This window comes from Solea senegalensis, linkage group LG3, assembly GCF_019176455.1.
Source record: "Solea senegalensis isolate Sse05_10M linkage group LG3, IFAPA_SoseM_1, whole genome shotgun sequence".
NCBI lineage: Eukaryota > Metazoa > Chordata > Actinopteri > Pleuronectiformes > Soleidae > Solea > Solea senegalensis.
Genome location: NC_058023.1, coordinates 28962353 through 28988592, shown reverse-complemented (window position 1 = coordinate 28988592; position 26240 = coordinate 28962353). Strand labels below are relative to the sequence as shown.

The window sequence follows — 26240 nt, the reverse complement described above, 5'->3', positions numbered from 1 at the left end:
CTGCAGTGTTGCATCCTGGCTCTGTTTGGACATACATTAAATAATTGCACTGGCTTTTGACTTGAATATTACACCGGAGAATTGTAATTGTGATTAAATGGTCATAAACATACTTTAAGGCTAGAATTTAAGGCTAATTCCATTAACTGTGATATATCAAGTAACTTTACAAAACAAGGAGTTGACAGTGTCCACAACACTTACAATCACAACTACACAATTTACATATTTAGCAAAGTAACAAGTTTCAAAAATGAAACTTAAATTGAAATTCAGTTGTAAAAAATCTAACTAAATTGATAAAAACAAACATACATAACATACATTATAATTGTATCTAAAACAGTCTCCGCGATGACAAATTATGTTAATAAGCACAAGAAATTTAAGATTTTTGATCATTGACGAATCCCTTTGAGTGTTTTTTTGTTTTTCAAGTTTTAAAACAAATATTTTCTGTTTTCTTTGTTCCAAATAACAAAGAAATAATTAAAACTGAATCATTTTGGTTTGTGACACTTGAGAATGTGATGATTTTCATGTTCGAGAAACACTGATCAACATTTTCTGACATTTTCTGGATCGAACAAGTACTTGACGATAAAGTGATTATGTATTAAAGAGTGGTGAGTCTCAGCTCTATATGTATTTACAGTGCAGAGAAGAAGTTATAATACCACTATTTACAGACAAGAACTGAAGAACATGTGTTTTTATTCCTCGTTTCAGGTGAAAATGTGGGAAACAAAACTCACTGTTGCAACTATACGACGACAGTTTAGAGACAAAGGAAAGCGTGACGGCAGTTTTTAAGTGCATTAAAAGAGAGGAATTAAGAGAAGGAGAAAAGATCTCTGTGACTGATGGAGAGAAAAGCATGAGCGAGAGATTGACAAGAGGAGGAGGAAAAGAGCGCGCGGGAACAAAGCAGGGAGACGCAGAGAAGCAGATGGTGATAAAGGGCAGAGACAAGTGTGAGAAGGAGGGAGGAAGAGATGGAACGAGCAGGGAGGAGAAGTATAGACAAGATATATTTAGAGAGAGAGTTTTAGCCTCCCAGCTAGAGGCATGACTCATCTTCTGCCAGCTGACAGAAGGATGGATGGATGGAAGGAGGGAGGGAGGGAGGGACGAGATGGACACAGACCGAGTGAGGGATGGAGCGGAGAGCAAAGTGTGAGGGAGAAGGGAGATGGAAAATGGTTGTACATGCAAACACACACACACAAACACACATGTAAACAACAAAGACAAACGCTGATGTGAAACCATGTGTGTGTGTGTGTGTGTGTAAGAGACAGTTGTAGGACACACGCGGTGGAGCAGGGCGTTTCAATCGTCTCATTTTTTTTGCTGCGGTTGCATTTGTAGTTTGAGTTCATACGTGTTTGTGTGTGTGTTTGTGTGTCGGAGCAAAGCTGTCGCACATTCTATATGAAAAGATAGAATCTATATCACTGTAGGAAGACGCATAGAAGCTCTGTATTCTTTTAGTGTTAAAATGGTTGTAAATGTTTTAATATGTTTTCCACTTTATTTATATCAGTACTACACTCATATTTTATTATGTCGATATTCCTTGTTTACTTTTAATACGTACCAGCACATGTCTTTCACAAGTTGTTTGTAAAATCTAAATCTAAATGTACTCACTAACACGAGTACTTGTTCCAACAACGTGTATTTAAGTTGCATGAATATAACAAAAACAGTGTAAAATGAATTAAAAAGAACACATTTAGTAATATATTATGTTGTGGCAGCAGAGTGAGCAACAGTAATAATTTGGACTTCAAAGGCGGTGTGAAACTCTTTATTATAATAAGAATAAAAATAATAATGCATTGGGTTATATTTATCACATAAATGTATATATAAATTTAATTATATATAAGTTTGTCTAGTGTTTTAATTACTATTGTCTGCATGTTAAATTTCTGTGTTCATTTTTGCATCATATATATGGTTTTTTTGGTCAAAAACAAACACTTTTACTTTGAAAGGGTGTGCAGTACCGTCCTAAATCTTTTTATTTGCAACATCATGATCTCATTTTAATTTCTATTTACTGATGAACAGTTCAGTTCATCTGAAATTAAAAATAAAGTGTTACCCTAAATGAACACCAGAGGAGTACGAGTACATAAACCTAGTATCCTAATGATACCCAGCACTGATATACAGTAGGTCTGACATGGTTTCTGTCATTGATTCCTCAGAATACAGTTTTCTCTGTGTGTGTTTGTATGACATTGTATATTTAACTCCTTCAAAGACGACACCATAATCCAGCACAGACCTAATCTCTGACTTCCCGAATTCACTTTGTTCCAGCTGCTGCGAAGTCGGAAAGAAAACTCTGCACGCAAACATATCTTGAGTTATTATCAGCCATTGTCCGCGAATAAAAGTCGATAAAACAGGTCTACAGTTAAAATTTGATTTACTGTGAAACAAATAGGACATAAGTGCAATTAACAATAAAAGTAATTAAGATTTAATAGGACGAAAGCGTGATTGACAGCTGGTGTCGTCCTATAGGTGCCCGGATGCAGATGATGTGAATTTCCAGTTGCAAAAACTGTTGTGGTGTCACAACTGGATTTGAAACCAGGCGACTGCATCACATATCATGACTTATTGTGGAATGAATACATTGGATTGAGGATTAAATGAAGGCAGAAATCAGTCTGATCAAGGCCAACGACTGTGTGTTCTTCCAGGTGTCGAGTGTGTCACATGTGTCTTTCCTCTCTTCTCAATCCCGCCCCACCTTCCTGTATTCATCGAGAGGGTGATCAGTTTTCAAGTGACACTCATTTCTCTTAAAAAAACAAAAAAAAACAACTGGTGATTAGCATTTCTGGCATCAGCAGCTTCCAGAGGATCAGCTCAGTCATCAGCCGAGTGCAGCTGCTTTCCCTGCAGGAGTGAGCTGGCTGCTTCTCATGCTGCAATACGAAAAAAAGTCAGGAGGCTGCTGTTAATCCAGAGAGGAGCTGCTGACTTTTTTTTTTTTTTTGCAAGGCATTGCTCCCTGTTGCATGACTATTGCTCATATCCTCCAGGGATAAGTCCTCTCCGGCTCTCGCTCTCTGCCGCTCTCTGGCCGTGTATCCATTACTTGGACACTCCCTCTCCCTTTCACCCTCTCTGTCTGTTTCACCCTCCTTCTTTATCCCACTCAGTCCAAGTTTAGTCTCTGTGCTCTCAGCCCCTCACTGAGTCATTTTACAAACGCTCCTGCTGAAGCTGAACTGCTCCTCCTTGTGTTTCAGCACGCACATTACACCTTTACTGTAAACACACAGTCTTGTCTAAAGTACCTTAAAGGTGATACTTGAGAAAAAGCAAAAGTATGTTACCAGAAAATAACTCTGGTAGAACTTTTTTTAAATAATATTACTTAAGTAAAAGTCTTAAACTATATGACATTTACTGTATTTAAGTATCAAAAGTCATTTTCTGATATAAATTGTACTTTTAAAAGTAAATATATTAAAAAAAAGTGAGGAGGTAGGATTGAGCCATGGGGGATCAGTGGTAGGGCGAGTTGTGAGTTCAATTCCTGGCTCTGCTAGTCTCTAAGTGTCCTTGAGCAAGACGCTTAACCCCATGTTGAAGCATGTGAATGAGTGAATGGCTAAACTCTGGAGTAAAGCCCAAGACAAACAAATAAGTCTATTGGGACCATGGCCTCATCTCAACAGGAAGTCGGCCATTTTGAATTTGGAGTCCATCTTCAAGATTTCTTAAATGAACAAACTCGTTCGAGTTCCGATAAACGTACCTACCTAAAAAAAAAGTCAATTTGTACAAGACACCACAAATATGGAAAGTTACCAAAAATGTCTTGCAGATTCAAAAGGGGCGTGGCCACAGCAACCATCAGAATTCTGGCACATTTCAACTATTCGCCACCAAACAGGAAGTGCCCTGTAACTTCACCATACATCGAAACTTCACACGTGACACGAGAGACCGACAGTGAGCGCGTCTACGAACGTGAACGCGCCCAACAGGAAGTCAGCCATTTTGAATTCCGACGCCGTTTTGCCACAAAACAGGAAGTGGCCTGTAACTTGGATGTACATTGACCGATCTGCTCAAAACATCAGCTTATGAAAACTAAGTGGAGGGCATAGTGCCACCTGCTGGCAGTACAGTGCTGCACATTGCTCCCAGCCGCTTTAATTCATTTTAATATTAGACTGTATGTCTGGAGTCTAAGATACTGAGTACATTCAGTTCAATTCAAGTAGGTTAGCGTCAACAAAAATGATGTTTCCAAATCAATTTATATACAGTTTATTCATATTTCATAGTACTTGTAGGTAACATATACATATACAGTTAGAAAGTGTACATCCCTCCCTGTATATGTGCAATTCTCTCACAGTGACTGTGAGTCCCTGAGGCTGTGACAGGCAGATAAATATTCAGCAGCTAGAACATTCTTTTCCAGAGGGACAGAGTGTGTGTGTATGCAAATATCAACAGAGGTCACGCCGCAGATTCTCCTGTCATCTCCCTTTAGTCTAATCACAAAGGAATTTCCAAGTGATCTCCTGTGAGAACGCATCCAGAGGAGGAAACTCTGGAGGATCCGTGGTGAATAAACGTGTCCCGCCTCCTGCATGCTCAAGCCAAGTGCCACCTCCGTCTCCTCTGGAGATTCTCCTGCTGCTGTGAAAACATCTCACACGGACATTCTCCCGCTGCGTTTGTCATAATGTCACCAGGGAATATCCAGTGCCAAACCTTTTTTTTTTTTGTCTAAAAATTGTTGTAGAGTCTCAGAGTCTAGCAATTAGGGCTGCACCAAATGATTATTTTCTTTATTTATTTGGCTGTTCAGTACATGTTTATGTCCATAAAGGCAGCCGAAAACACCCAAACCAATTCATAAATCATCTAAATAATTGGATGATTAATTTAGCAAATGATAGCCAGAGCCACACACACACAATACCCGCTCAATCAAAGCAGTCTTAAGCTTTTTGCCATTACTATGTTAAAACTTACAGTATATACTATAAAAAATGTGCAATATAGAGTGTCATATATCGTTGAAATCTTATTTTTTTCATTTTCATCAACTATATAAACACACCTGAGCAAAAAGTACTCACAATGTTTAAAATTGGACTGAATTTTTGAAATTTGGATATATGTCACAGTTCAAAGTTCACTTTCACTCGTTTTTATGAACAAAAATAAAATAAAAACGGTCTAATTGACTCCTGCACAGTTACTGCTACTTTATATCACGACTAAAAATGCGATATAAAATCAATCATAACTTTGACACAATAAACACCCCCCCAGGATGTCCATATAAGGAGCTGTGTATTATTCCCATGGTAAATGACCATGGGTGCACCTGCGGCACCGATCCGTGCCGCGTGAGCACTTAGGGTTAAACACACTCTATCATTACGCCTCTAACATCCTGCTGCATCACTGTTTGTTGTATTTATGTGCAGAAGTAGCTGCACATAAATACATGTTTGCTTAGACCCACAGGCTTCAGTCTGTCTCACTCACTGTGCCCATGTGTCAGCCATTTGGTGCAAAGCCCTGCTGTGCAGGCAAACTCTGTCTTAAATCCTGTTGCATGTTTTCATATTTAATGATGCTGCAGCCTTTAAAACCACAAGGTCTTGGTCCTTTAATCTGTGCACAGCTGAAGATAAACAATGCGAGAATGACACCAAAGTGGCAAAACAGTATTTCTGTAAATCCAAAACATTTCCACTGTAATATATTATAGGCAGCAGTGGAAGGTGGTGAGGAGAAGTGTCTGTATTCAACCAAACGGGGGCGCTGTTGCCTCATCAATCTCCAGTAAATGAGAGGGGAGCAAACCTTTGCAAGGTGCCTCATGTTTATGGAGATGACGAGAGGTCATATTTAAATACAGTGTCTTTGTTATGTGCCGTCCAGCCAGTTTCCTGTTGCCACTCAACATATTTACATTTCTGTTTCCTTGAAGTTTCACTCACCTGATCGACCTGACTGTGACACACACACACACACACACACACACTTCCATTCATTTGTACAGCTAAATGCGTTATCGCTGACCTCACCCAACCTGTGCCTTAACCTAACCACAATTCACAATCCTGAGGTTCTGTGTCATTAGGACCAGGTTTTGGTCTCGCAAGGACAAGGTCAGAGTTTATGCCAGACCAGGTAATGAAAATAAGAACACACACAAATGGTTGACACTCAGAGACATAATGTATACCCTAACCCCTTACCCTTAACTTAACCATCACATAGAAATGTCAGACCCAAATCAAGCCCAAGCCCTAAAACCAAGTCTTAAACCACAAAAGACTGTTCAAATGTGTGAGGACCAGCCAAATATGTCTTCACAGCCTACTACTACACACACATACTGGTTTCCATCACTTCACAGGACATTTCATTGACTTACATTCATCTCCTGGAGACCATAATCTAAACCCTGACCTTAACCTAACTTTACAAACCCATCTTCACTTTAAAATGTGGGGACTTCCCATAATAAAGAAGGACAAGTCCCCATAATGTGACCGTGTAGGTCCCCACAACATAAGGAATACCAGTTACACACACAGGGAAATATCAATCAGATGTGAGATGTATATTGAATGCAGCCAGTTAGATCACCTCTGTGTGTGTGTGTGTGTGTGTGTGTGTGTGTGTGACAGAGAGAGAGAGACTCGTAGGAAGTTTAGGGCCCTTTGAGATGAAAGGTGCGCGGCCTCTGCTTTACATGACTATTGTCATGCGGAGACAGAATGACATCCGACTCTCTGCTCCGATAAACACCAGCGTGATGTAAGTAAAAGGTACTCAGTGTCCTGAAGAAGATAACGCAGATCTCCACCTCTGCAACAAAATGCTTTGTATGTACAGAAATGCGAGCTAACGTATGTGTTGCCTCCACGTTTAAAGACTTAAGTTAAAGCATGTAATGCTTGTAATCCATTCAATCCCTTTGTCATTGTGAGGAACTCAAGCCAAACTCAGTGAGCAGATTCTCTCTCGTTTCAGAGCCTAATCTGTCTTTGCCCACCTTCGCTCGTGGACGCGCTCTCTTTAGAAAAGCACTGAGTCGGATCAAAGCGGAGTCTGCTCCCCTGCAGGTTCACTGCCTGACGACCCGGGCGCAGTTTTGTCTTTGACCGGGTTATGAATTGCGGAGAGCTCGCTTCAACACGCCTTTCTTTACTCCCAGGACTTTCCACGACTCCTGGCCGCGAGTGTGTGTCCGTGCGTAAATGTGTGGTGTGTGGAGGCGGGGTCGTGGTGTGTCGCCTTTTATTTCTCAAACCACACACGAAAGGATTAGGAGATTTTCAGGCGCTCACCTTTAATGCAAACAAACGATTCACTGCAAGGATTTTGCCTCTACAGTGATGTGTAATGTTGATTAACTCCACTATTCCCACTGTTAAGTTTCAGCAAAAGTTTTTCGAAACAAACCCAAAACAAACAGCTTCGTTTTCCAGGTTTTGTTCATGAACTCAAACTCTCCAGCAACGCAGGTGCTCGTGGTCGAAAAACACGTTTTACCCATTTGTTGATCTGCTCTGTGCGCACATGCGCGCCCGTGCGCAATGTGTGTATATATATACGGCTGTAAAACGGGGAGGGAGTGAGGGAGGGAGGGATGCAGGGTCTGGTCTGAGGTGAAGTGGGGGTGAGAAGAGGAGGAGGAGTGCAGACCAGAGAAAGAGATGTGGAATGACCTGTGAGGGGACAGGAAGGGAACAATCGCTCTGCTGCTCAATAAGCGTTTTACTCTTCGTGTTAATCTTTTCCCTAAGCCGACACATCAAGGACCACACTTTTACGCACTGAAGCTTTGTGTTATCGTGTTATTTATCGTTTCGTTTGTTTGATTTTTAAAGCCACAGTGTTGTGGAGCAAGCGTGTGTGGAAGCAAACTGGTACCAAACCATTTTACGCACGTCTTAAAAGTGGAGTTACCTTTTATTTACAAGCATCAGAAACTCTGGGCTCTAAACCACTGTGAAGCCACCTGGGATTTACTTTTTTTGGGGGTTGACTTTTTCATCATTTTTGAGGAACTTTGTCTTATTATCCCTTTTTAAATAACAGAGGCAAAGAAGAGGAAAAGGCGAAGAGCAAGTGGACTGCCTGAAAAGTGGGACCGAACATCAGGAGGGTTTGCGAGGCAGGACGCCTCCTCATTCTCGGCCCATGACTCCACAGCGGAGCGCTTCCTCAAACACCGGCTGTGAGGCGGTGACGCAGCGGACCATGGACTACAGGTCTGTCCGGAGAAGGCGAACCGGTGCTGTCCGACATCTGCTGCTGGCAGCCGCCTTCCTCGCCTGCAGCTCGCAGCTGCTGCTGGTGGATGCCAACTCGTGGTGGTGAGTAGCTGAGCGATCGGTGCAATTTGAATTTGAAAGTGGCACGGTTGACGCGTGGGTGAAATTTGGTTGACCTTTATGCGGTGCGTATTTACGATTTTACGCACGAATGTTTTTTGACAACTTGGTGACACCTTTGGGCACATTGTGCGCCAAGGCTTTCCTCATGTGTCTGTGTGTATGTTTTAGAGAGAGGGGGTAGTTATGTATGTTCCACTCGTGTGGTGTAGCAACAACAATGAATGGAACAAATGTGAAGGCTCTGTCACAATATTTACCCTGGCTGGGGCCCAAATGGCGCTGTTAGGTGACCTGTTGCTGCTGCTGCTGCTGCGTCATTTAGCCACACTTGTTCTTGACTTTCAAAATGCTGCTGCTTAGTTCACCTTGTAGTATTGAAATTAAAAGAAATTGTGCCACAATTTTATAACGTGAAGTCAGAATTAGAGTCAGAAAAGCATTCAGTAGGAGTAAAAAAATACTTACAGATCTGATGTATTCTAACTGCATTTATCTTTGTTTCAAGAAGCCAATTTTACATAAATGGTTAACTGTCACTGTTTTGAATCATCTTTTCTTTTCATTTTTTGGGGTAGACAGTATAACAATGTGTAGGAAAAGACGGCACAAGAAAAACAGAGATGCAACCATGTGGATATGTAGCTACACAGATGTTCACCAGACCAGAGGGGCCGGTAGTAAATCTAATACATTTTATAGGCAGGTTGTACTAATAAAACCCGCGTCTGAACTTTGTCCCCTGCAGCACTGACCTCGTCTCAGAGAGCGAGCCGCGTCTCTGCCTGTGCCACTTTCTCTTTGAGCTTATGAAATTGACTTTATGGGATTGAAACGTGAATTATTGTGGCCTCTGTTTCTCAGGTCACTCGCTCTGACCCCGATCCAGCGGCCTGAGATGTACATCATCGGAGCTCAGCCTCTCTGCAGTCAGCTCTCTGGACTCTCTCAGGTATCTCCCTGTCTGCTACAAGTGTTTTTACATGCATATTTAAACATTTATAGCGCTTTTCATAACTTGAATCCACCACCTGATGTTCCCATCATCAGGGTTGTAGCGTCAAACCATTAGCTGACTAATCCCTGTTAATGTCTCCTCTTCTCCACTGCTGTGTGGTCTGCAGGGCCAGAGGAAGCTTTGTCAGCTGTACCAGGACCACATGGTCTACATCGGCGACGGAGCCAAGACTGGAATCAAGGAGTGCCAGTACCAGTTCAGGCAGAGGAGATGGAACTGCAGCACCGTGGACAACACGTCCGTGTTTGGACGAGTCATGCAGATCGGTGAGTCCAGAGCAGAGGAGGAAATGTTGTTTTTCTGACAATCTGAGGGTGGTGGAGATTTTAAGAAGCTGTATTTGTTACAGTGTTTATTCCATGCAGCTGCATATTTTGCATTCCTTTATAGCCAATGTGAGACAATGAATACGAGGGGGGAAACACAATTTCATCAACTGATAAATGAGCCCAGAAGATACTTTATTTTGGCACTTTTATAACCCTCATTTAAATCAAACTGCATCCAACAAAGAGCATTTTTCAAATTCAAAGTTGAGTAAAAATATTATAATATTAAAATAATGGAGAGAGCTTGTTTGATTTCAGTCAAAAACTGTCTGAATAATACAACATGTCTATCTTTGAACACAGCAGATGGTGGTGGTTTGAAAATGAACAGATTGTTGTTTGTCAGAGGGACGGCAAAGGCTGATGTCTGAAGTTGTTACCGCATGTGAAATGACGTATTAATAGGTAGCACGCGAGGTAAATAGTGTTAAAACTGTGAGGTGACTATAGGTGAATGCTTAACTAGTTTTCTAGGATTCCATTATTAAATAACAAGGTGTGCAAAGAAAAGTTTTATTTAACAATAAATTAAAATAAAACAGTGGTTTTGAAAGTGCAAACAAGTTGACAGTTCAGTCCAAACATGTGGAACAGTCTTGTAGTTCTTGTAGGAGGCAACTGAAAGACCCTTAAAAAATAATAAACCACACAATGTGTATATCAACAATACAGCAAAAAAAGTCCTTATTTCTACTGTATTTCTTTGCCTTTCTCCATTGTTAGTGTGCACCAAGAACACTAAAGCTAACTCCTTGTCTGTTAAAACTCTCCCGTGTTACAACTGATGAGGAAAAACAAATACATAATAAGAATAAAAGCAGAAACACTCACATTTATGCTGATTTTTACTTCATTGCGTAAGTTCTGCCCACTGACTGTACGCATGCGCAGTGGAAGCCTTAACTTTAGTCTCTGGGTGAAAGAGTGAGTGGTCTGGAGCCTCCGCGGTCATGTCGTCGTCGTCGCTGTGATCGTGGATCAGCGTCTTTAATTCGCAGCGGGCGATGAATGTGATGTGGGAAAGCGCTCATCAACACGTAAGTGTCAAATCCGCTGCGGGCAGTCAGTGAGTCAGCGGAGGTGTTTGCGTCTGCGGGCTTTTCTCTGTGCCCGTCTCTCTATTGACAGTCAGTCTCTCTGCGCGTTTATATGGAGGTGTGAGTCGCTCCATTGTCCTTTTTTTTTTCTCTTTTTTTTTTGAAATGCGCTGATGAGCTGACACCGAGCCGGCACATCCGGACCTGCTGTTTGAAGTCGAGGCTCCGCACTCATAAAAAAGCGCTTGATTCTCGGCCTCAGTGTCTCATGATCCTGCTGCGTCTCTGGTGCGACGCCACTGTCCTCTCTGATACTGCTCTGTCTGCAGGGCTGCTGTTAATCCCAGACCATAAAAATCCCAGAGACCCACCACAGATTACACACCTTTAGATTGCTTGATTCGTGATAATCTAATAATTAGTAACATTCCAGTGCTCCATACCATTCTGATTGTATAAACTAGGGACGGACCGATATCACAAACTCAAGTATCTACCAATACTGATATTAGTCCGATATTATAATTTTAGACCATTTATGAACTATGACGCCGTTGATTCATTTGTGTAATTTTTTTCTCCTAAAAATCAGACATGAACAGAAATTAAATTAACATTGTTATTGTGAAGCATGTGATTTTATATTTTTATCTGTCCGATGTCCGATCCAGTGATTTTGAGCAGTATCAGACCGATACCGACTGATACACTTATAGATTAGCATACATTGTGCAGAAAAGTGGAAAAAGAGTCAAACTGACATTAAAATAATATTTATGATGATATTTCACTTACTTTAAAAAAATAAAAGTGTTATGGAACGATAAATAGTTCACAATATAAACCTATACTGTATATGATGCAAAATAACAGAAATAACTCGCCAGAGAGGCAGCATGAACTTGACAAGGGAGGCACGAGTCAAACGGTCTGTGCTGATATTTTTAAGCAATATTGTTGCATTAGAGACTTTAGAGAGCATCATAAACTAATAAACATTAAAGACAATGTATGTAGCTGATGTCTAAACTCGCAACTACTGTGTTAAAGTCTTAATTAAATGTAAGAAAAACATATTTTAGTATATGATAAAGTCACTACAGAGATCAGGGTTTGAAGATATTTCAGCTATTTAAGATCATTTCAAAACAATAAAATGCCAGTGTGACGTAAAACCCCAGCAGAGCGAGACTCTCCACTGTTCACATGCAAATCCTGGAGTTTCACAGCACTTAGCGTTCGAGCTGTCAGACTGTTGTTGTCTTGTTGTCGCGTTGTGTATTCCACAGTGTCAGATGTTAGTGTTTTTCTGAGTCAATAGAAGTCATTAATCTGGATTTGGATAGAATATATACAACAGCCTTTAAGGCTAGAGGCAAATAAATAACTCTCTGTCTTACTGTCACTGTCTGGTTTAAAGGGTTAATTCACTCTTTTTTTCCACTCTTCTCTTCAGTTTTCCTGTTTTTGGACGAGGTTGTGAGACAAAATGTCTGCATTTTCCATTGTTGATCTGAAAAGGATTTAATTGATGACATTGATAATGACATTTAGCAGCGACATATCTCTCCACTGAAAATGGAGACAACCAATTAATTGCTTTACGGCTTTTTATATGCCGTTTGTTTGTGAGGCAGAGAGTAATAATTCCGTCAGTCTGGATGGAGGTGGAAGGCTTTTGTATAACTATCCGTTCTCTTTGCTCTCTTAGCGCCACACATGTCATTTTGTCTCGTTATAGAGCATCCAATCACATCTGTTGTCTATTGTTAGGACTCTATGGGTGTGGGGCTGTTTGCTGTGTGAGTGTGTTTGGGGGCAGTTAACCTGAGCAACTACACATATTTCCTGTCAGAGATTGCCATTCATTTCCAACAGGAAGTGAATGTAGGTAACTGACATCCAGACAAAAATTTAAACCTTTTCATTTTCATAATTCTCCGTTTTCAGGCTTGGAAAAAGTTTGGGGTAGTGTGGACGGCAGACGTATCCAGAGCAGGATTTATGCATTTTAAACAGAAAACAGATTAATGTGCATGTCGCCACACAAACATTTAAATGAACACATGTGGCAACATAAGGCCCCAGGGCCGGATCGAGCCCGCAAAGCAGTTTAATCCGGCCCACGTCGTGCTCTCAGGCTGACCCTTAACTTGACTCCTGCTCATCAGAGCTAAAGTGAGAACGTTTTTAACAGTTTTAACAGTTTCACACCTTCACATTAAGAGCATTCAACTAGTGAAACACAGCCAGACTTTTATTTTGAAATAGTCTCAGTAAAGGAAATGTATCAGTAAGGTTATGTCACCCTACATTTTTGTTAGTTTGGCCCTCAGGAAAAGAAAATTATCGCCCAAATCTGGTTGAATTTGTTGACACACTAAATATTCTGTGTTTCCTCCTCAGGCTCCAGAGAAACCGCCTTCACTTACGCCATCAGCGCGGCCGGCGTGGTCAATGCCATCAGCCGGGCGTGTCGTGAGGGCGAGCTCTCCACCTGTGGCTGCAGCCGCGCCGCGCGGCCACGCGACCTGCCCCGCGACTGGCTGTGGGGCGGCTGCGGCGACAACGTCCACTACGGCTACCGGTTTGCCCGGGAGTTCGTGGACGCCAGGGAGAGAGAGAAGAATTACCCGCGCGGGTCCGGCGAGCACTCCCGAACTCTGATGAACCTACAGAACAACGAGGCAGGGAGACAGGTATGACGGCTTAAACACAAGACGCACACCTGTGGTTTTATATCTGTCACAGAAGAAGCGGTTTAAAAAAACAAAGTAAAACATCGGAAGTGTGTGTACCTATGACATGACCTTTAACCCCTTACTATATCTGTATGTGTGTGTGTAAGTCAAGGTGGCCCCAAATTGCCTGAGCTGCCAGTGTGGTGTGTGTGTGTGGGTGTAGGTTATTTATTGGGAGGGTCCAAATGGTAGAACTGCTGCTAACGCCCTTGGAGTCTGGGTAGGTCGTTAGGTCAACACACATTCCTTAGTAACACACAAACACACACACACACACAAATATATCCTCCTTCACACATAAATAATGCAGCAACACAATGAACAATTTCATTTTTAGAGATGAAACTTTCAACACCTCAAAATGTCTGTGTGTTTTTTTGCTTATTTTAACCATAAAGGGGACAGAAAAATGTCCTGTGAGTGAGTGATTTTGCCCATTTTTCCACAATAACCTCCAATATCATGTTAAAATAGTGTATTAACAATTTAAAATGAAGAAAAACAAGAAGTTTTATTTAAAAAAAACAACAGATTTTGCTTGTTAAATTAGACGCGCGGAGGTGTTTCTCCTACTCTCTCCTCTCTGGGCAGCAAAGATGTGGATTCTCCGGCTTCCTGCAACAGCGCGAGTGAAATTACCGTAATAACCACACGTTGGCTTTAATGTGCAACTTCTCAGTGCTCAGAAACAGTTGTCATTTTCTCCGATAGCACAAACTGTCGCGTAATTACTGCCGTGCAAAGTTTTTTTCCTTATGAAGTGTTTGTCCACACACATACTCACAAAAGTATCCAAAACACTGGGCATCTGCATAATTAGGATTTGACAGATGAATTATAGTGTGTTTTTTTTCTGGCTTTTGTCCCTCACTGGTTGCCGTACGGAGACAATCGAAAGCTTTCAACTTGACACAGGAACGTGTTTGGCAATGTTTTCAGGTAGGGAGAGAGAGAGAGCGTCACAAGCAATGCACTTAAAGAAACCTTTCACCTTTGACTGGGATGTAAACAGTCACGCACACACACACACACACACACACACACACACACTTGCCTCATAAAAGGTCCATTTGGGCATTCAGGTGCAGAGTGGATCAGAAGAATGTGTTTATCTTCAGTTTTATCTTCGGAGAAGCTTTGTTTAAGCTGTTTACAAGAAAACGACACTCAGTGTCTGTCTTAACGTGTGTGTTTTTGTCCACACACACACACACACACAGTGTCCCATTTGATTTGTGTGAGAGACAGTGAGTCTGGTTTTTGTGCGTGTGTGTCAGAGGTGAAAGGTGAGGGTCTGGAGAGGTTGTGTTTCTGCTCAGGGTCCCTTCGGGGCAATAATAAACTGTATGAGAGAAAAGATCTGCTGCGACAGCCTCATATTAACACACACACACACACACACACACACACACACACACACACACACACACACACACACACACAGAGTTTACAGCGTTACAGAGTTCTGCAACGCACACTCTTTTGATTCTTGGCTTTCATTGTTGTCTGTCCATTGGGACGGAAGAGAGGAGAAGACTGGGATGAAAAGGAGGAGAGAAACTCTTCCCCTCGCCTCCTCATCTCTGTTTTTCTCCCTTTCTTGCGGAACACGCTGGTTTGTCCTGAGCAGGATTTGTCTCGCTCCGGTGGACAAGGCAAACCACAGGGCTATTGTGGAGGTGACAGGGGCGTGCCGCTGTGTGTGTCCGTGTGTGTGTGTGCGTCTGTAGACAGAGACACAGGGCGAGCGGGGGGACCCCCCCGTCACACTCCCCCGACTCTGAAAGCAAAGACACACACACACACGCACATAGTCACCCAGCTCCACTGTCTCTGTTTCACACAAATCAAATGAGGCAGCGCTCGTCACACAGACACCAAAACAACTGCATGTACATTCCTTCATTCCCCTAAAGAAAATACCGGGCCACTCTTGTGCTTCTCCTGCTCCGACACAGGAGGAAACGCTCGCATGTGTCCGTCAACCTTCTTGGTCGCAACTATAAGTTACATTTGGGAAGTTAATCAAGTCACTAAATGTTCCATGTTAAAAAAAAGAACACAGAAATGACTGTTTTTCTTCTACATGTTAGCAGATAGCAGAATTACTGGTTGCTTTGTGCGCTCCTGCTGCTTCAAGGTCTGGTGTGTTTTTGTGTTTGTGTGTTTTTGAGATCAATTCTCTCGTTTCAAACCGGCCTGGTGGCTTTTTATCCCAGAGAAACTGCCACTCACACGCTGCATATTTACTCTTTTTTGATGAAAATCCCAGTTTCTGAAACTCTCCATGTGACACACGTCCACGTTCAAAGTCGGACAAGTCGTCTCGCTTCCTCGCTCTGACGCCTGGTGTTCGTGTTTGGCTGATCATATATATATATTGACACTGACGTACTGTACGACAACATGTCAAACTAAAATGCTATGGTTGATTTTCAGTTTGTTTTAACATAAGTTGGTGATTTTCATGTGAACTAAGTCACCTTGTGTTGGGCTACACAATTCAAGCTACAGCGAACACTGAGTCTCTGCAGTGAGGTGTCATCTCGTCCTCATGAGGGGCGGCACGATAGATACAGTAGGTCTGTGTGAACAGTAAATAGTAGTCGTGTATCGGTGTGGCTCTTTATTTTAACAAGCAGAGGATCGGACATAAAATGCACCTCGGTTTTTTTTCTCCTCCTTTATTGCTTCTCCTGTCACAATGGCTGTTTTCTCTGTTTCTGTCCCATTGTAGCACCGACTCTACCTATTACTGACTCCACACACACACACACATTCAGTCATCTGTAGTGGAGACACGGTCTCTGTGTCATGCACAATAGTTTCTGCTCAGGCTGAGTTAGGAGTGTGTGAGAGTGTGTGTGTGTGTGTGTGTGTGGTCCAGGTATTACTAACGTTGTGGGGACCTGCATCTGTTTACACACACACAAAAAGCAAGTCCCCATAATGGAAATGACAATGTTTTAAGGTGAAGACGTGTTTTAAGGTTAGGGTGAGGTTAGGGTCGGGATTAGGATTAGACCAGTAGTAATTGGGGATTTTGAGAGTGAATTGAAGTCAACATAATGTCCTCTGAATTCATGGAAACCAGACTGTGTGTGCGTGTACAGGTATTACTATTGTTGTGGGGACCTACATCTGTTTACACAGTCACATTATGACTACATTTTAAGGCGAAGACATGTTTAAAGGTAAGGTTAGGGTCCGGTTTAGGATTAGGATTAGGCCAGTAGTAATTATGGTTAGGGTTAGGGTAAGTCTCAAGGAAAGGAATGGAAGCCAATGCAATGTCCTCTGAAGCCATGGAAACTGTGTGTGTGTGTGTGTGTGTGTGTGTGTGTGTCCAGCAGCAGCAGCATAATGAGCTATTTGGTAGGTCATGCCTGCTGGGCACAAAGACACCAGACCTTATGACACACACACACACACACACACGGTCTATGTATAGTTTCTATTTGAGCTGCACAACATGATTATTTTTGACAGATCTGTTTCAGTATTGGAAAGACTTATGCATCTTATCTGTAAATTTTAGATTTATTTTGTGTCGCCAAATTTATGCAGCACTGCAGAATTCCATCACAATGCCGTTTTGCCGTCACACGTCTTATCTTAAAATCCAACGATTGCAGAGTCTTTTGATTTCGGTCTTGCACTCGGTCGTATTTGCGACAGCACGGCTCACTCAGAGTTATCAGATGAACAGACTAGTGGAAAAAGATGGATTAGTGCAGAATAAATGCAATTGAAAATATGATCATGGTCTCATAAACTCCTCTGTGGAGGTATTTCAGTGGACATTAAGGAGACTTTCACCTTCATCTTTTTTGCACTTTATTTCTTAATAATAGACGTCAATGTTGTCATTTTTGGGGAGAAAACTATGAGAAATCAGCTAAAAGTAGCAGTTGTCAAGCGTCTTTTTTTTCATCAATTTTATTTGAAATCCAAAAATTGGGGTAAACAGAGGTGAGAAGGTAATTGAGATCAGGCCGTGAGGAGACACAGCAGTGGGTTTGGCTGTGATGATGCAGTCCAGCGAGTACAGTGCGTCCACTGATGTGCACTCACGTAACACAGTCTGCGATCGTGAGAATGCCGGGGGGGTTGTTGAGCTGTGTTTGGGAATTGTTTACTCCAACGCGCCGTTAAAGCGACCTGGTAAACCTGCGGGGGTGAAGGAGCCTCCCCGTAAACTTCACTGCTGCCGGGGAAGATAATAAATCTTTTGTTTCCTGCTCTGTGTTTATTCACAATAACCCAAAACTTAACCAAGTCATCTGGTCGTCTGGTGGATACATTTGGCTGCGGATGATTGATTTTATTTCCTTTTTTCATGCATTTGTTTGAGTAAAATATATTAGATATGTCAATGAAGCAGAAAGCATTAAGATTGTTGTTTAATATTAAGTTAAAAAGACAACGTTTACCGTTTCCTTTCTTCTCTTTTGTCTACTTTAGTTTAGATCAGTTCATTTCTGTGTGATTTTGCATTTCAATTGATATAGATATCTGTCCAAGTACAGGTAATGCATTTCTTTTAGTTTTTTGGTTAAATGTGAAACATGTAAGAAATAAAATGAGACAAAAATGACAATTAATCAGAATATAATGTGCAATCCAGCACATTTGTGCCTGATATAAAGTCTCTGCCATTTCTGTAACACCTAATATTCTTTGACAGCCATTTTACATTTGATAAATCTTCAAGTTTATGTGGCAAAACTCAAACATATCTCGCGTGAATTCTATTCATATTCCTCATATATTGAATTTCTCGCTGGGATAATAACTTGTAATGCTATAGTACTTTATACGCCTTCTTTAAAATCACTGCTTTCTATATAGGAACATGTGTGGGAACGTCAAATTACAACAGAGGCAGTGGAGGTTCTATTCGCAGTCAGATGTTTGTTTTAGTTTGGTGGAGCAGTCGTGATGGCGGCGTCGGCGAGCATCGTCGTATGGAGGCAAAAAGTCCTCTCTCGGTTTTTTCTTTGCTTTGCATCTGTCTCGCTGCGTGGGTTCTGCTCCGGCACACAGTGCTGACAGAGATATAAAGCGGCGTAAAGTCTATTTGGATGGGAAACATCCTCCATTAAGTGCGGCCGCGCGTGAACCAGTGCTCCGTCGGCACATGGATGATCCACGTCACGTTTTTGGCAGTTGCTTTTGTCCACAGTGACTTACAGTGGAGGCAGCAAGTCCTAAATCTTCTTTTTATTAGATATAGTATCAGGTAGAGACGTGTAAGACATGTGGTCGTCTTTCAGCCTTTATCTTACACTTAATTTAAGGAGCAGACGCCTTAAAGGTCCAGTGAGTGTGTAGGATTTAAGAGAATCTATATTAAGTTAATAATCATGATGATGTTGCACTGCCAGACCTTTCACATTTTTATGTCACTGCCGGTAAAGAACTGAACTGAAGTGTGATGATGTAAAATAATCCAAAACTCAAGTTAGAAATCGACTTCAACTCCCATCACTTTAAGATAAAACATGTATTGTGCTGTTTTTTGAGAGTGTTCATTTATTGCGTTGGTGAATTCAGTTACACACATCCGCCACTAGATGGTAGCAACGTCACTGGAAACACATATCCACTCAATGCCCATGTGGCGGACTTTTCAAAACACCTACATTGTGTTCAGAGGTTAAAGTTCCATGACTATTAAATTAGTTTGTGTTGCAGTAATTGTTTGTTTTTTTAAGAAAAGCTGCAAAAAAAAAGTGGTCTGTTCACCATTTTATTGATTTATTTATAGTTTCAACGGATAAAGAAAACAGTTCTCTACAGTTCACAGTAGAGAATCTTTGTTCAAAGATGCGTTTGAATGATCTAAATTTAAGTGTTTCCTACAAATCGTCAATTAATTGTACGTACTATTGCACATAAATCTAACAATTAGTAATGGAACTTTGTTATTGTAAAATTTCATGATCATTTGAAGCTTAATTACTGAAAAGAAAAGTCACCAGAGGACTGTTACTCACACCTTTGGGAGTTATTGAGGTTGTGGAAGTTTTTTGAAGTTTCCTTCCACCTTGTATGGATAAGATGTCGATGAAAGGAGGTTTAAATAAACAAACTGTATTAAATTGTGTTATGTTTGTCTCTCTCTGTCCACCAGGCCGCCTATAACCTTGCTAACGTGGCCTGCAAGTGTCACGGCGTCTCCGGTTCCTGCAGTCTGAAGACGTGTTGGCTCCAGCTGGCCGACTTCAGGCGCGTTGGCGAGTTCTTGAAGGAGAAGTACGACAGCGCCGCTGCCATGCGCATCGGACGCAAGGTATTGCACCCGCCGCTGCCCCTCCAGGGTATCTACGAGTAGAAGAGGAAACACGTCTTCTAATTTTCTAATCTTAAACCGTGTTCTTGTTCACGTCCAACAGGGCAAGCTAGAACTGGTCGACAAGCGCTTCAACACCCCGACCCCAGAGGACTTGGTCTACATCGACCCCAGCCCGGACTACTGCCTCCGCAACGAGACCACGGGCTCGCTGGGCACGCAGGGACGCCTGTGCAACAAGACGTCGGAGGGCATGGACGGCTGCGAGCTGATGTGCTGCGGCAGAGGCTACGACCAGTTCAAGACGTACAAGCACGAGCGCTGCCACTGCAAGTTCCACTGGTGCTGCTACGTCAAGTGCAAGCGCTGCACGACGCTCGTCGACCAGTTTGTGTGTAAATAGTGGGTCGGAGGTGACGGACGGGAGGACGAGGAGGAGGAGAGGGGAGGACGGTGTGACGGGAAGGCGATTCTTCAGGGTTTTGTACAGGATGAGTTAAGACAATGAGTTTGATTTTCTGACAAAGCTGCTTTTATGTTTTTTTGTTTTTTTTGTTTTTTTTTACCCCCCTTCTCACCGCCTACTTTTTCACACCGGGACGCAGAAGCCATAGCTGATACCTGAAGAACAACAAACCGTTAGGTCCACTTGTTTTTCCCGTCACTCTTATCAACGCTGTCTGCTTTTCCGTGGAACACCCTGATCACGATCCTGAGAGAAAGAGAAAAAAAACAACCTAATGAACAATGAAGGATGGACTTGCAGGTCAACGTGGAAAAAACTGGACCCTAAAAAAAAGGGGGCGGGACACACACGCGCACGTCTAACTCGTGTGAGGAGAACGAGAAAAGGAAATAATAAATATATAATAATTAAATAATAAATAAACATTACAACTCCAAAATAACTGCTTTTTTTTGTTATTTAAAAGGACTCCCGCGAGCAACAGATGCAGTTTGGACCCACGAGAACTCACGTGTTTGTGAATGGAACCATTTTATTCTTTTTAGTGCTGACTGGACTGGACTGGAGTGGCGTCTGCATGTGTGTCTCTCAACGACCTTTTTGAACCTTTGACCCCACAAATTCTCCACGTGTGTGAGTTGTGCTGACGTTGCCAAAAAGAAAAAACTCACCCACAGGAATGAAGAGAGAAAACAGAGGAGGACTCACTTATTTTTTTTTGGGAGGATAAATGTCAAATGTAACGGCTGATTCTCCGGGCACGTGTGACCCGACAAGTACGCGCGTGCGGGTTACCGAGAAGCGCCGTCCGCGGCCATCTTGAATGGCAACACTGTGCCGCTTTTAAACGAGCAGCTCACGTCGGCAAACCCCCGCCTCTGTGACCTTCAGCTGACAGTGAAGCGAGCGAACACCATTAGTGAGATTAATGTGCTGTATCAGGCCGTAATAAAGCGCACTAAGAGACACGTCCGCCGCGAGCGGGCCGCCTCGCGTCGCGCCGTTAATGCAACTTATGAAGTCAACGAAAAGCCCTGTGGTGTGGATTTTATTTGGCTCCAGTTAAGAGAGATTTTTATAACACTGTTGTCCCATCATGAAAGAATATTGTTTGTTTATGACACAGTAAAATACGTGAAGAGGACTGAGTGGGTGGGGAGATGATTTTGTGCAAAACAGGAAACGACTGCAATTGAATATGGGCAACTTTAAAAAAAAAAGAAGAAAAAAAACTAGATCAGAAAAGAAAGTATATTTTATTATTGTTTTTCATTCTCTGTTTTTAATTTTTATACGGGAGTATTATGGTGTATTCTTTTGATAAACTAGTCTTCTACCCTGAGGCTGTGTCCTGTTGTTTTTTGCTGTAATTATTTTGGATAATATTTTACAGGGTGTCATAGAAAAGGATGTTTAAAAAAGTCAGTTAGTCAGTCATCATCTGGGTGCTGTGCCAATCTCAGCTACATCGGGCGATAGGCGGGGTCCACCCTGGACAGTTCGCCAGTCCATCGCAGTGGCCCTGTATAGAAAAGTATAGATGCTAAATAAGTGCAGGAAGTAAATGCAGTGTGAGAAATGGTATTGTCAAGTTTAGCATCTAAAAAGCTGCAGGAAATCAGAGAACAAAAACATTTTTTTTGATCGATTTTGTCACAAACAATGGCACAAAGGGATTAATGTCTACTGTATTGGTCTGTTTCTTTTTTTAGCAGGCGACTCTCACACAACAATCAATTTCCATAGACTTACTACTTTAAATGGAAGGGGAAAAAAACAAAAGTGTTGTAATGAGCTTCTTGTCAAAGCCATCGATACATTCTGTGTCCCTGGTTGTTGTGAAAAGGCTTCTGAATCATGTGACATTAACTGGAAACTGTAGTGTAAAGAATCCGACTGACATTACTTCTTATAAATCTTGTCACATTTACTATGAAACTTCACTGAGATAATCCTGTGGTTATCAATTTAATCCTAAATTCACTCTTTCCAAGTTTCATCCATAGAATATAGGAGTAGCAGTTTGTTTACATTTAAAGTCAACACACAATTCAGGCGGGTTTTTTTTTAGAACATCACTTTTGATTCGGGATTATCCTGTGATGACTTGATACTAACTTAACAGTGTGACTTTATCTCCTCTATATCTTTATAAAAGGCTCCGGCAGCTTTGTTCATAAACCGTCAGCGGCTTGAAGCACTGATCGTCTTCCCCCGCGGTCATGGGTGAGCAAGTCTGTACAGTGACCTAACCAACAATCCCATTACTTTTAGCTGCTTGCCGCTAATTGGATTATACCACTGACCAGCGCGGCATGTCTGACCTTCAGTACCGTCTCTGTGTAATCCTCCTCACCTGACTCTGTGTGTGTGTGTGTGTGTGTGTGCTCTCTTTGTGTTTTTGTGTGCTCTCAATGTTCCCTTTCACGATAGTAAAAACTGCTGAAAACTGATCGATTATTGGCAGAAAAACTGATTTTAATGTCATTCATTGTTCATGTTCAGTGTGTGTGTGTGTGTGTGTGCGTGGGATTAGACCAGTGAAAGTGTCTAATCCCTTTCACCTGACGGCCATCTGCTTCTATGATTCTGACAGCATGAAACCTGCGAGGTTATCTGTTCTCACGTGGCCTTTTCTTATCATTTAAATGATACTGAATAACATTCCGTCTCTCATGCTCACTAAAGCACTTTGGAAGAGGCCGTTTGCTGTACTCTTTTTGTCTGTTTTGCAGCTTCTGTGCCCGAAGTCACTTTTGTTCCATTGTTTTGGCACAAAACCTGTAGTTAAATCAACACCCATCGCTTCATAAAAGTATTCGGAGGAGGCATTCATTTCTTTTATGTTTAAGCCGCAGTGCTACAGAGTCTCCTGAGGGGGCACTTTGAGTAAAATAACAATTAAGATGTTCTCCCGTGTCCCCGGGTTTGCTATGATGTGCTGCTGCTGCTGCCCCTGCAGCTTTGGCTCACTTTGAATCTCTGATCTCATTTCCCCGTGCTCTCGCTGGAGACACAGTTCAGCCGCACACTGGGGACAAAATGTGTATCTGCTGGCACTCAAACTGCCCTCAGACATCAGGACGGTTGTTGAGGTTGGAACTCACGAGTCATGTGAGTTCCAGTGCCCACAGTTATTACCTGCGGCACCTTTGTGTCTCACATCCAGCTGGCCAGTTATTCAGCTCAACCCGGTGGCGACATGCTTTGTTACTCTTGCGCCGATAAAAATGGTTAATGCAATACATCGAAACATATTTTTTATTGTTCTCTGTTATTAGGAAATGAAATAATCTGCTTCCCCACCTGTTCTCATCGTGTGCGAGCAAATAAAGAGGAGTTAAGGAAACTGTTATGGTTGAGTGGCCAGTGACACATCCAAAGGCAAACAAACACTCTGATCTGGACTAACTGAAAAGAAGACACTAACTTATTTACCCACAGTTCTATAAAGGTCGTCTTATTCAAATGTTTTCTGTCACACAAAACCTCTCAGATTAAACACATCCACTCGTACATCCGTATGTTTTCTACGCGCTTTGGCGAGAGAGCACACTGGATGCTCTAATGTTCTCAGGACAGTGTATGTGGTAAATATAAAGTCAAATTATTTTTATATTTCACGCCTGAAACCACACACACACACACACACACAGTTGCCACAGACCAGACAAACACCGAGAGGAATCATGCTTTTGGAAAACAAAATTCAAAAATTTCAAAAACGTTCATCAGCGGAGAGTCAAGAGCTTAAGCATGTAAATGGATTCAGGGCCACAAACATGAGCTTAATTTCATTTCCCGAGCCACCGGCAGGTGAAATTAATTGCAAACCAATATGGGTAGCACTCAACATCCGGGCTTTTTAACCAAGTACAGTTTATCTCTTGTTCACCAAATGCCAAACAGGAGGAACTTAAAACTTTCCATGACATGTGAATAATGACAGAATGAGGTGTGTTGAATTAAAAAGGTGCGGTTTCTGTTATACTCTATAGTATAACAGCACAGGCGTGTGTTTACTTGTATTTGGATCTTCTCTGGCATTAACACTGTCCTTGTCAGGACCAGTCGTCCTCATGGAGACCAAAACCTGAGGAACTGGTTATTTTGTGGTTACGAAGGTAAACATTGGTCATCGCACCAAATATTACATATAACAAACATTTACCCAGTAGTGTATGTCTTAAATGTTACTGTGAAAATGTTGTGTTTTAAAATGTTCAAACGTGGCCATATATGCATTTATGCAATCAATAAAATAATAATAATAAAAGATACAGACTTTACATCAATTTGAAGGATTTCATCAAATAAAGACACCTTACTGTGTGTTTGTACAGTTCACAGACACTCAACGACTTTTTAAATATTTCTGTTATCAGGTCTATCAAAGGTTTACAGAATCACCATCGTCATAAAGTCATAAAGTCATAAAGTCACAAAGCACGCTTGTCAACTCTGTCGCTCCACTTGTTACAGCAGCACAGGATTATGGCCACGTTACCAAAGGAGTGGTGTGTGCACAGCACACATGTTCCCACAGAGACAAAGACTGCGTAACAAAGTAACACTTAAATGCCGGATTAGCAAAGTGAACACGGTGCAATAAGATATCAGTATCATGCAAACAAACCCGCTAGCTGCAGTGCACGGCACCCTCTTTAGAAACCAGCTGCTCAGTTGGAATACATTTTGTAGCCTTTCATGAATACTTTAGGTCATCTATCCATCTTCTACAGCTGTATCCTCCACATGAGGGTGGTGCCAATCCCAGCTGACATGGGCGAAAGGCAGGGTTCACCCTGGAGAGGTCGTTAGTCCATCATAGGCACACGTAGAGACAAACTACCATTGTGCAGCTATTTTCTACAGTAAATCTCTAACAGTGTTCCTGGTATTCAAAGACCACTGTTGTTCTCTGACGTACGTGAGAAAGGGACAGGTGAGCCTCCATTTGTTCTAATTTGCCGTCCAACCATTAGATGTCACTAATTCTTACACAATGGCCCTGGAAACATTGACCTTGGACAATGGAAATGAAGTTAAAAAAGAAACATTTCTCAAATTAACTGTTATATGTGTCTCATAAGGTAAAGAATTGCCAGCAATAGTGCTGAAATATCATATTTACTTCTCTGGTATCTATGTGTCACTTCCCCGAACAAAGCAAAAACAACAGTCATGACAGTCACACTTTGACGTGTGTCTTGAGAAAACATGAGAAACATGCACAACCACACCAGACAAGGCTGACATCACAGTTAGGACATCAAGTCCTTGGCACATCACTTATACTGTAAAGAGGCCAAGTCAATAAAACTACAGATTGGGTAGATAATGAGCTGTGTAAAAGTTGGTTTCAATTTAATATAAAGTTGTTTGTGATGCTGTATATATATAAAAAAAACTGAGTACAGTTGTGGGTGAGTAAAGCTGTTACATCAAAATTCCCCTCTCACATTATCTCTATTAGTTTATATTATAGCAGTTGTTTACACATTTCGCTCGGGGGGGAAGAGGTTATACCAATACACTGCCCTTTAGTTCAACGACAGTAAAACTTTATCCACAGTTATCAATTCCTATCAATGGCATAAGAACACGCACGATAAGATACTGGACTCCAGAAACAGCAGTCATCGTGTCAAAGTACTGAGCTAATCTGCACCGGTGGAAGGCAATGGCAGCAGGAATTTCAACATTTTTCCAGACACATCTACCAAGTGGCCTCTCCCTCCCCTGAGAAGTTGCTAAACATGCTTCGGGGCGGCGAGACTGTGCCCTCGATTAGCCAGAGCAACAAAAGTGGGCTGAAGTGTGCTCGGTTTTGGAACACACCCCGCTACCAAAGCCATGAATCCATTTGCACAATCACGCAATCTGGGCCTGCAGTCATTGGGAAGCAGACAGACAGACAAACAGGCAGACAGACAGATG

General features: G+C 41.9%; 1 protein-coding gene across 3 annotated transcripts in view; it reads left to right on the top strand.

Moving 5' to 3' along the window:
• The window catches only part of wnt5b (wingless-type MMTV integration site family, member 5b), a 74382-nt gene extending 52740 nt beyond the window's left edge, over positions 1–21642 (top strand). For all 3 annotated transcript variants that reach the window (XM_044021717.1, XM_044021719.1, XM_044021718.1), the window contains 6 exons: positions 8119–8396; positions 9279–9366; positions 9539–9698; positions 13205–13497; positions 19676–19834; positions 19938–21642. In XM_044021717.1, the coding sequence (XP_043877652.1) occupies positions 8119–8396; positions 9279–9366; positions 9539–9698; positions 13205–13497; positions 19676–19834; positions 19938–20237 (1278 nt within the window). In that variant the 3' untranslated portion in view covers positions 20238–21642. The remainder of the gene's footprint in view (positions 1–8118; positions 8397–9278; positions 9367–9538; positions 9699–13204; positions 13498–19675; positions 19835–19937) is intronic.
• Positions 21643–26240: the final 4598 nt, after the last annotated feature.